Source organism: Tetrao urogallus, assembly GCF_951394365.1.
Source record: "Tetrao urogallus genome assembly, chromosome: 1".
In the NCBI taxonomy this organism is placed as follows: Eukaryota; Metazoa; Chordata; class Aves; order Galliformes; family Phasianidae; genus Tetrao; species Tetrao urogallus.
The window spans coordinates 156,199,772-156,212,313 of record NC_136813.1 but is presented as its reverse complement, the minus strand read 5'-3'; the positions used below and the strand labels follow the sequence as shown (position 1 = coordinate 156,212,313).

Here is a 12,542-nt window from a genome sequence, read left to right as displayed (position 1 = left end):
AACCCCAACCCTCTTAGCTCCCAAAACATTACTTACCATAGAATTTTGATTTGGCCAGAATGCTACCACTAAGGCAAAAACCGTCCTTGCGGTTGCTAACATAGAAGGCAGATATTGGGGGATGATGGGACACCTATTGAAAAAACATGCAACGCAGTATAAACCTTGATCTTATAAAGACAATGCAAAATTCATGTCACACAGAATAGAATACAATTAATATATGAGATCATAGGATCATAGAATATCCCATGTTAGAAGGAACCCACAGAGATCTAGTCCAGCTCCTGGCTCGACAAAGGACCACCCAAAATTCAAACTGTATGTCTGACAGCTTTGTCCAAACACAACCTTAATCTTCAGAGATAAAGATCAAGCAAACATTTTCACTGAATTACAAGAGTTAAGAAAACTAGTGTCTGACTTTCACTGGAGGAAGACGGAACAAAAACACTGAAACATCTTTGTCTTTCTAAGAATATACTGAGGAGAGTTTTTAGGATACTACACATACATACAAATACATTTTCTAGTGCTGCTGTATTGCTTATCTAGCACACACAAAAAAACCTAGCACATTTATTTTTCTTAAAAATATTCATGCTGCTTATGGCAGCTACCTGTTCTGCAATGTAAAAAGTCTTGCTGTTCGTCCTTGGATGGATCCACATGCAGCGGAAAGTCTCACCAAGTATAGGATTGTACGGCTTTTTTAGTCCCTGAATAGAACCAAAACAGACAGTAACCATACAGTGCATGTAAAGAACTCACAGAATATTTTTAACAGTCAGTCGCTGAAAGATAGAGAAAGGAAAAAAAAAAAGCAAGCAAGCATAACGCATATGCTAAAGCACATTGCCTCAATCTCATCATTTGAATACTAGGCTCAAGAAGCAGTAAATAGTGTCATTTTTAAATACTATTTCCCATCAAGCTGCTTATAAAGAATATCGAGTTTAAAGCTAAATGAAGTAGGGGAAATTTTACTCCTCCAAATGCATAATGCTATCACTGAAGAACAGTAAACAAGATATTGCTCAACTTTGTGTAAAAATGTTTCATTACATTTCTACGTCAAGGGGAAAAAGCAGTTGTGCACAATCTACTTTAAGCATGGCTGGGGACCAGAAAGATCTATGATAAATTTATGTAAATAATGAAAACTTCACCTTCTTTAGAAAAAAATGCATAACAATACAATGAAACAAAAACTCCAGCACATTCCTGAGCTCTCAAACTAGACACAACTTCCAAAACAAAGACAAAATAATGAGTAAAAGGACACCTTTGGCTTTTTGTAGAATCCAGACAAATACCACTTTACTACTTTTTTCATGCGGTTATAAGCATTCTCTTCCAGAGCAGCTCTGTGAAACAAACAGAAAGCACAGACTGAATGTCAGTATTGCTTCAATTATGAGACGCTACCAATTGCTGTTATATATCTTCTATCTAGAAACTCACTTAAACAGAAGTTTTGTAATTCTCAGTAGTAAAACTTTCAGCCTGAAATTAAGCTTTCAGAATCCTCTGAACATGGAAATCAAACAAAATAAAAATCAGAAATGCTTACTCCAAAATGGAGTCTGGACTTTGAAACACTAAATCCTGCTAAACACCCCCCCCAATTCCTTTTATTTAGGAAAGAGAATGCTTCAGAGAATTGGCATACTCATGCACAGTTGATTATCTCTGTGTACAGGTTTTAATTCATTAGCTTTCTTTGAGCAGGTAAATAAATTCTCAATCAAAACAGTATTTAATAATTTATTTAAAAAAGCTAACTCTTGCTATTCTACCGTTATAAATATGCATCCAAAAGAAGAAAAAGGAAAAAACAAACTAATTTTGTTAAATCTTGACAAGTCTTTTAACCATTTCCTAAAATCCACAACAGAAATGTTTGCAACACAATTGCTATTAAAGTATTAAGAGGGGACAGACATTGAGACATACCAGCCGAGCTCTTAGGCTCATAATTTTCAGAATGCAAGAATATTTAACAACTGATAGATTGTCAGACAAACATTCAGACTACACATTCTATGATGCTGTTCAAGTGAACCAGACGAGACAACAAAGATTTCAGTATCTTACTGGTTTCTTATTTTAGCTTAAAAGGAAGCTAAAGGGAAAGAAAACCAGTGATAGGATTGACTCACTCGGATAGGAAGTCTGCATGGTAGTAGTAATCAGATAGCTTGTCAAGGAAAGAACGAGGTTCCAAGATAAACGTAGGCAGTACAACCTTGGATAAGTCCATTCCTGGACGGACCTGCTTCAGAAGTGTCCAGATCAAACTTTTGTTTTCTTCAGACACTACTTCTGTCTGAGCAGCCTCCCCTGCCTAAGATAAATAAAAAACTGCTTACAGAAAGGATAAAGAACATAGAAGTTGAACTGTTTCAACGCATTCTGATGACGCCATAACAACAGAAAATGTACACGTGAAATGGAACATTCCGAGGAAGAGATAGAAAATTTCTTTAAATATACTTATAGTATACATTTAATATATAATACATATGATTACATATTTACTGTTCAGCATTAAAAACTGCATTTCTTTTTATCAACCCTAAAACAGAAAAACACCCCAATGTGCTCCTTTTGGTCAAAGAAAAGTGGAGATATTCTTTCTTACAGTTCCTGAAATGAAAAACAAGGTCTATAGGAAAAGCATGCCTCTTCCCAGAACTATTCTAAAATGCACTTTTGCTAACTTGAACCCTCAACTTTTCTTGAGCCATTGTTTATTCTAGAGCCAATCCTGGAAAGCAACAAATCACAAAGTTTTTACATCCAGTAGGTATATAAAAATGAAGCGAACAACAACAACAACAAACCTCACAGTTAGCACTTGAGAAAAAGAGGAGAGTCACAACTATCCTATTCTCTCCATTTCCATTAAAAAGATTTTTGGTATTATTATAGCAAGTAATACATACATATTCCTCTCACATTTGGCTGTGTAGGGGTGAAAGAAAACCCACAGAAATGGAGCAGTAACTCTGGGCATCATAATAGAATGCAAGCTGAACACTGAAAACATAGCAAGTCTTTCACAGAATTCTGCAAAGCCCAGCACTACTTAACTTCTCTCTTGCAGTAGAAAAATAGGTGTCAGTTTGTATAAAAATCTTCAACTTGAAAATTTTTACTTAAAGAAAAAAACCAAAACAATTTAATAAAAAAAAAACAGAGTTAGTAACAAGAAGAAAGGCAGACATGGCCAACTTCTGTTGCAGGTGGTCCTTCTAAAGTAAGCGCCTTCTCTCTGAGAAATACCCCAAATAATCTTTAACAAAGAAATCATTCTTTTTAAATAAATGTATCTCCCAGCAGCACAGAAGTGGTGTAGCAGAGCAGAACACGGATGGATACAATTTTTTTTTCCTCAGGATTACTGACCACATGAAAGTCAATCCTGTAAAGCAGCTGTCAAATGTAGCACATCCTCTAAAATATCAGCTTCACATTCAGCAAAGTGACCCGCCTACTACATGAAAAGTACTTTTACCTCTCCAAGTTCTTCATGACTTTGTTCTAAGTAAGTTGTTTCTTTGATATCAATTGGCTCTGGATCAACATAAGAGTCATCTTGTCGCTCTGATGTGTCGCTATCACTTTCTTCACTTTTCCCCAATCCATCATTATCAGACTCATCATGTTCATGATCATTTTCCTTATCAGATTTATCAGAGTACATATCTTGGTCTTTAAAGTGATGCCTTTCAATTTCACTGTCATTTAATCTACAAAAGATAAAAGCTAAATGAATCTTCAGCTTCACCCCATGATTTCATGTTTCCAAACCAAAATCCCACAATAATCCTTTGAATTAGGTGCCAGCATGAACCCTGGTCTAGCAGCAAAGTTGAACTTGCTTCAGTGGAAATATACAGGATGAGGTGTTGTCACTGAACTGTAAAATGCACCAGATTTACTTTGCATTTATGTTTATTATATTCTCTGGCTATGGCTAGTGAGGTGAGGAAGGGACTACACACCGTGGATAAAGAACGATAAAGTGAATTCCATAACTGAAGTGATACTTCACACAAGGCAGTAATTTGTAGGTATAAAACACTATTTCCTTTCCCACATTAAGGCAGTGTAAATAAATACTGATTTTAAACTCCTTATTAACTCCCCAGCATGCTTCCTTCTCAAGGTTACACAGCTGTACACATTCCCAGAAGGACCAAGGCATCCTGTGCTGCGACATCACTGAGAAATGTAAAAAGCTAGCTCTCAGCTGGAGTTAAAATTGCTTTCATGTTTTCTCCCTCTCCTGCCAACCCCTTTAAAACTATGTCTATAGTTTAGATAAACACACTGAATACTCTTACAATACACCACATCCAAAGATCTACTTAATTAAACTATTACTCTTAATTAGACTTAACGATTGTAGCTAATTGCTGTGACTGTAATCTCGGTCAGGTGACGATATTAAATTATGACTACAGATCTCCAGTTGAACTGTACACTGCAGTTTCACTGTTTCCTTAAGATTGTGGAAGGAGCAAAACTGTACCTGGGCAAAATATTGCCTGGTCATCAGGATAGTGCCCTGAATTTGGACTGGAGGCAATAAGGCAATAGTCTGCTTTTTCTCAGTGTTTCAGACTATCTAAAGTCAGCAAGAAAAGCATTTCTTCCTGCACAGGCCTGTACTTTTATCTCAGCTACAGCAGTATAAAAGCCCCACCCACCCAGAACAGAGTGTGGGCAGCTGTATTCATGTGTGTGAAGGATTATTCAAAGACATTTATGTCAGTCTATCAGCATACTCAACTGGTGGAAGATAAGAGAGAAAAACTGTGCAAAGCCCAAGCTTCAGACCAAATTATTTCAAACAAATGACTAAATCTTTTATATCTTTCTAATGCACTCTGATGCCATAACTGGAAGTGTTGGAAAGCACATTCATTCACAGAATCACAGAACGGCCAGGGTTGGAAGGGACCTCAAGGATCATGAAGCTCCAACCCCCCTGCCACATGCAGGGCCACCAAGCTCCACATTTAATACCAGACATTCACCGTGCTTGTTTAATGATGTATTTTCAGGAAAGACCATGCTCACAAAAATTTGGATGAGAGCATTTACTGAAATGAACAGTGACTCAAGGGCCCTCCAATATTTGACACAGGTGATTTCAATTTTTGTACTATTTAATTTCATAGGCTGATGGAAGCATTATTGATTAACTTGACGATTCAAACCTGAGGCAAATGACAACCATTTAAATAGTTTTGGTGTTATTTATACTTTGACCAAAGAAAAGCAACTTATATTCACACCTGCCTACTTTCATAACATGAACTAAACTTTTTTCAGGTGAAACAAACAAGAGAGACCAACTTCACAATACAAAAAAAAATTAAACTGTAACAGTTTGAGTGCTTTAACTTACTGGTGTAATACTCAGCTTTGAGTTCCTTGGGCCAAGCTGCCCGCTGTATCTGCTTTGCTCAAAAAATAAAGTATACATGTTTTTCATTTTATTCACGTATAAAAACAGTGCAATTAAGTCTTATAGAGAGAATTTGGAAGCGAGTAGAACTGCAAAGAGAGATCCTCTCTTCGAAGAACGCCAATAACTTTGGAGAAGTTATTACTATATGGTTCTGCCAGAAAAGCAATGAGGTTTAGTAATTAATTTACTTACGGTAAGTTGTCTCCACTGTTTAAGTTGTTAGCACGAAGCAGGCCATAGAGAGAGACATGAGCACTGTCACTTGAAGAATTCAAGTCATGTTCTTTACCCTCTCTAATCATTGTACGTTTAAGTAGACTTGAACATTTCAAAGCCAGCTCCAAAGCATCCATCCAACACCTGCCTGAAGACAAATTTAATATTAGAGATGCTGTTGGGTAGGGGACCAAGGTGAATGATTCACTTAGAGCACATTCTAGCATTTCTTCCTTACTGGCTCCATCAAGGCTCTACCTACTGAACTCCTCTAAAGGTGCTTGCAGACATACTCCACTTTTGAAGACTATGTAATTGCATCACTTGGCAGAATTTGTTCATGTTATACAATTACAATATGGAAATTACAATGTAAAAGTCAATTCAATATTGGACATTCCAATACAGTTTTTCTAAAATCATGTGCTCTTTTCACTCCTCACTTATTTATTTTCCTGTATTTAATTCATTTTCAAATCTAATAGTTTTTCATAAGAAATAAAAAAAAAGCATTTAAAATATAACAATGAAGATAGTACAAATTTACACCTAAGGCTGATTAAATAATCCAAAAATGTGACTTTTATTTCTGTTCTATACACTATATTTAAAAATAACTGTATAATTATCTGAAGGAAAATAAGAGTCTTAACTTTAAGGACTTCAAGGGTATGCTTAATTAATCTGTAGAAGGAAAGCAGCTACTAAGAAGTCTAAACAGTGGTCTTAAATTTTGGTTTTGTTTTCTAACCTTCCAAGATGGTTGCATCAATATTAATCCCTATCTCCTCTAAGTGATAGCATTAAAAATGTGTATTTCGAGGGAATTTCTACTACGAGAGCTCCGTAAAACTGCTGAATTTTATAATACACAAACACTTTCATTAGAAAGAGTCTACAGTAGCATTTAAGAAAGGAACTAGTTGCAAGGAGCTCAATGACAATTTCTTCAATTCAATACTCTCCTTGAATAAACATGAAAAATTGCTAGTTCCAATACAACAATTTTCCAAGTTAAGGAAGAGCCTTTACAAGCATGGAACTGCAATCACAGGGCTGTAATAGACAGTAAGACAACTTAAGCAATGTCTTTCTAACGACTGACTGCTGTCTTGGTGAAAAAATATTGAAGTGCCTATTTACCATCTGATTCTGAAGCGGCTCGGATGATCAGGTAACTGCTGGGTAGTGGCTGAGTTATAGAACCAACTGCTTCACCTTTTGGACCCTTGAAATACACAAAACAAGCATCATATATTTTAATTCCGTTTTAGAGTTTACCATTCACGTAACAAGCAGACACACTGCTGGCTATTTACTGTCACTCAGCAACATCTAATGAAGATATGAATGGAAAGATGGACAGCCCTCTTTTACTGGATTTCTTCTTCAAAGACATCATTTTAAGTATAGCTCCCAATTCAACCCTCTTTCTTTTAAAGAGAACAGTCTTTGGGATTTAAATAATTTTTGGTACTTTTATTTTGTCTTCGTTTTAGGGATTTTTTTTTGTTTGTTTGCTTTTGGTAAATCAGACTTGGTGTAGTAGCTTAGAAATGCTCTGCTGATGCCACTTAAAGCAAAAAGACAAAAGCATCAAAATGAATGCTATAAGGGGAGTCACCCTCACTTTTTAAGGGACTGCAGATGGGCATAGAGAGATCAGAAGAGATGAGTTATTTCTCTTCAACTCTGCGTTTCAGATAAACAGGTAAGTATGAAACAAAAAATAGTGGGGGGGGGAGAGGTATTTTAAGATGGTTGATTTACAACAAAAACTGTCTATCAGAAGACTCCACATCTGTAAACAACTAACCCTTCCCCTCTGGTCCTCATCCTCTCTTGATGTGAGTAGATTCCTCTCAATTCCTAAGAAGATGCTATGGTTCAGAAATCCCCAAAAGACAAAAGAGCAAGCTAAACCACTGGAGAGAGCAGGAGGCTCTCTTCAGTGATCCACTTCATGCCTCTTTTACGCAAGAACATGTTTGTTATCTCAACTGCATCCTACACTCCAGAACTGCATGGCACCTGCTGTCTTCAGAAGACATGAGTCGATCAATATGTACACAAAATTGAGCTAACTGTTCCCACTTGAACACTACGTCTTGCAATAGGAACCCACTCTTCCTGTCTCCCACCTTCTCCCTTCAACCTCTCTATCACCCAACAGTCAGTCAATCCCCTTAAAAAATTTTGTGTCTAACTGTATTTAGATGCCTACCTATAGACTTGGTGCTTAAAAAAAAATTAAAATGATAAGGATGATAGCTAAGTCCATAAAAGACATTCAGATGCTTAAGTCCTTCTACAAAGAGAATCAGCAGGACACCAAGAATTGAGTTCAACCAAAAGAAACATACAGGACATTAAATGCCAAAGTTTAACTTTCATTATGAAGTTTTTTTCACGTTTGGAATTTAAAGCAAATCCAAAGCTTTGCTTTGGAATAAAATACTAAGCAATCATTTAAATGTCTCTTCAAAAACATTTACCCATGGGAACATTAAAGTAAGTGATGAGCAAAGAGGGCTGTATTAAACACACTTGAAGCTTGTTGAAAGCTGGGTTAAGCCTGCCTAATTCATGAGTTATCACAGTTTGGCCTTGACTGATTTCCCCATAGAAGCCTAATGAAAACCAGTATAAGGCTTGGAAGAGGAAATTTGAAAGCCAGCAGAATTTTTGAGCAAAAGCAAATAATGGCAGATATTTTAGAAGCAAGCATATGAAACAGCCAGAACATTTCTGAGGGTGAGAGGCAGGTAACAAGGAGTCTTGGTGGTGCTTAGATACCTGTACACATGAGCTGGTGCTGGTAAACAATGTTCAGAAACTTCTGAAAGCATACAGAGTAGAAGCCACTTGGGTGTTAAAATTAAGATTCTATGTTACAGCCTCCTCCAGTGACTGGAGAGGCTCTTCTATGCAAGGTGTTTGGTGAGGTGACACATGAGGATTGGAGCTAACAAGACCCGTGGGAGACATTATGCAGAGCGCTCCTGGTTTTGAGGGTGGGTCACTAAGGGTCTGGAACATTGGGGGATGCAAGGGAGAGTTCACTGCACCCCTGGGGAGAGAAGGGCTGGGAGAGATCACTGGGCACTGCACAAGGGGGATGGTACTGTGCTGTGGCTCCATGAGCACATGTGTACTGAGCAAGCGCCTCCACTATCCCAAGTCCTCAAAACTGCCAGATTACAGGATACAAAGGGCAGCACTCCTCCCTTGAGAGCTTTAAGGTTATGCTGTGGGCATACAGGATGTATCACTTTGTACCAAACAGATGTAATAAAGAAATGATGGTTTGCATTTCAGTGCGTATGAGAAAGCTATACTCCCATGGGCAGCTGCACAATGTACTGACTAACACAGAGTTAATCATTTGACTGAACATTTAAGTAGGTTGATTTATTTTGAAATATTTGCATGTGGATTTTTAATTGGCTATTGTTTCAAAAGCACTTGACATTTTCATTGTTATCAGCCATTGTGACTTCAAAATCAATTTTCAGAGTATTAGTGTCCAAGACAGATGTTAGTTAGTTTTCACTTGTTAGATAACTGCATTTAAACTGATTGCACAACTACTGGAACATGAGGTAATGGGCAAATTAAAAATTCCACTAGATTAAAAAACTTTGAAGTTTACTTTCAACAGAATATTCATGCCAACTAAACTCAAGTGCCACAAATATTCATAGAAAACAACAAAATCAGGCAGTCACACTAAAATCTAAATCTGTTCATGAGAAGTCATTTGTGCTAACTTCTCCAGTTAACATTTTAAAAAACTGAAACGGCATTAGGATTGGGCACCTGAGGAAGAAAGAAGGTTCAGTGCATCAAGTACCTTAAAGTGCAGAAGGAACATCACAGACCACAACAATAGGCTTAAGGGAGCACAGTAAGTGACTGACTGCAAACTACTGTCAATGAGAATTTACAAGCTGCCAGAAGGACACCCTACAGAAGGTGTGCTTAAGCAAGAAAATGTCCTGCAGTACTTATCTCTGTGTAAATATTTCTTGCAATGTCATCTTCCTACACTGATGGCAAACACAACTCATTTTGTCTTAGACTTCAACCTTGTTCTGGGTTATCTACTCTGCAATTCAGTCAATTGCCATTTATGTTCATGAAAATTTACCTTACAGTAATAAATTTATTACTAGAAAGTTATAATTGACTAGGAACACAAGGCAGAAAATAGTTTCAAACTTCAAGGCCTCTCATCTAATTAAGTCCAGTAATTCTCAATTGCAAATAGCCATACCAAAATGAACAAACGCCACTCCAGCTCTCAGCACATTTAAAATGGACAATATCAACTTGTTCAGGTTCAAAATATGACCTACCTTAAAAAAGTAAAAATCTGGAGGGGCATGTCCTCTAAATTCTAAATATCTAGTTAAAAAAACAAACAAATCCATTTCTCATTGCCAAACAATAAAGAAATATAAGATTGATTTGTGTTCTTCTGCAGACAGGCCACCACTTTGCAATGTACACGTACAAGTTCGTAATTCAATCACATTAACACCAAACTGTTGTTTCTGAAAAAGAATATGACGTTTGTGTTCTGCTAATGTGAGATCACAATTAATTAGGGAAAAGTCCTCCTAATACTGAAATAAATATCAATACTGAAATGAAATCATTCAAAAGGCATGACAAATGATTTGATCTAAGTTTGGTAGATTCAGATAATACCGATAATGACAGTTCTTCAGCAAGAACAGCACAAATATCAAGGATCGTACTAGCTGACTTACTTCCCACTCTGAGATAAGGAAGAAACAAAAAACACTGCAGCATATTCTCCAGATGTGACAGCACCACACTGGTATTGACGTCTCATACAATACAATCTCACAATTAGTACTTGTATTGAGATGTTGCAGAGAACACAATTAATTAATGACAAGGATTCTGACACTGTATCGCGATTTCATCTAAAGTAATTCAGGAGGTAAACATGATCACTTGTGCTGTGCTTCCACGCCTGCTCTCCATGTGTAAACACAGAACAAGGACTACAGCAGTTAGTTTAGTAAACAATGAGCAATAGTGAACATTAAAATAAAAATTACAAAAACCTGAAATAACCCTTTGCTCTGCAGAACACACCATGATTATTAACACTAACAACATTGTGCCATGTTTGACAAAGCAAGTAGTCATCAGAACTGAAGAGAAACATTTCTCTTTGTAAAATTTCAGCCAAATCCAAAGAGTACAATTAACAATATATGCTATTATTGTATAAGGAAGCTAGTCAAATTTCTACTATCACAAGCAAATTGAACCAGGCTGACATTACATGAATATAGAGCTGGAAGCCAAGAAATTTTCATAATGCATCTGAATACTTTCATCTTTTTCAATCAATTTCCTCCTTAACTTCCTAGATTAGACTGATGTAGAATACAACATTATATACTCATTCCTTCTACTTACATAACTACCATGATGGCATTATCCTCTTTGTGGCATACTTCTGCACACTGTAAGTTATTTTAGTATATACAGCAGAAAAAAAGCAAATATTTTTTTTGCAGTGAAGAAAACTACGTGCTCAAATTTTACATTCAGAATAAACAAACCACTGAAAGTTATAACAGACTGTTTAACTTTCTGTTACAGCTGTCTTAACTCATAGTTAGCTACTACTGGTCATCCTTAAGAACCACACGTGCTACCACTAACCTTTATGGCCCATATGGACTGCTCCAAAGGGTGAAAAAGTTTGAAACAAAAGCCATCTTTTTTAGAAGGTCTCTCAATGAGTTCACAAGCATTCAGGAGCACTGTTCCCACCCACTGGCCATTCTTGGGTGTTTTGTAAACAAGCAACACTCCTGGTTTCAGTACACACCACAGTTTGGTCCAGCTTTTCAAGGTACCCCGAATCTAGAAGACAAACAGTTACAGTTACATTCCAGTGAACTCAGTACAAAAACCATCCCCTTCAACAAAACAGAAATCAAAATTAGAAATGTTTATTAGTGTTTTTTTTTTTTTAATTCCAATAAAACAAGAAGTCTATTCAAGTTCATCCATGTTTATCAAATATAATAAAAAGGCACAATTTAAGTGCTCATCCTTTTACTCTGTCTTGACAAGTACTTATTTTACAGAAGTACTTATTTTACACATCAAGATCTGTGAAATGTGGATAGTCATCTGAAACTGACTTCATGAGTTGTTTTATTTGAAACACACGTTATCTCTAGTATGTAGGGAGGATAATCTTTGGAAACACAGTTCTTCTGAAAACAGGACAGACATCTGATAAGAAAAATAGGATATGTTCACAAAATAAATTATTTAAATTAGATCTAAATTTCTTAGATAAAACCTCTCACAAGGAGCTGTTAATTTCAACCCACATGTGCTATGTAAGACCCCTTCACGTCCCTGAATTCCGCACATCTGATTAAACTACTTGCGTCATTTAATCAACTCTGGATTTAGGTTCTTTTGTCTGTAGGACTAAATGCCAAAACAACTTGTAAGCAACATTTCAACCAGTTTACATTGATTTTGCAAAACACTGAGAAACTTCTCCTAGATAAGCTATTGTTTGCAGCTAAATATAAAAGCAGGATTTCCACGTAGTATGTTACACGTTCAAGGCATTATGATGCTGACTGCCATCTTTAATAAATTCATTTCTTACTTTCCCTACAAGTATTATGGACTGTTAGTCCTTAGGAGAGGAAAGGAAAATTGCCAGAAAGAAACACAAATAAATATATACCTAATATGACCAAGCTACTTTCACAGTTAGTAACAAACATAACAGAGCTTCAATTCAAAGTGCAAAATAAAAAGGACA

General features: G+C 36.5%; 1 protein-coding gene across 1 annotated transcript in view; it reads right to left on the bottom strand.

Annotated features, from left to right (window-relative positions):
* Positions 1-12,542, bottom strand: part of OSBPL8 (oxysterol binding protein like 8) — a gene marked incomplete at both ends in the record, with an annotated part of 49,545 nt that overhangs the window by 7,066 nt on the left and 29,937 nt on the right. Inside the window, 8 exons of the mRNA XM_079536236.1 lie at positions 37-133; positions 621-719; positions 1,286-1,367; positions 2,163-2,347; positions 3,521-3,755; positions 5,678-5,849; positions 6,845-6,929; positions 11,411-11,614. Coding sequence (XP_079392362.1) covers positions 37-133; positions 621-719; positions 1,286-1,367; positions 2,163-2,347; positions 3,521-3,755; positions 5,678-5,849; positions 6,845-6,929; positions 11,411-11,614 — 1,159 coding nt within the window. The remainder of the gene's footprint in view (positions 1-36; positions 134-620; positions 720-1,285; positions 1,368-2,162; positions 2,348-3,520; positions 3,756-5,677; positions 5,850-6,844; positions 6,930-11,410; positions 11,615-12,542) is intronic.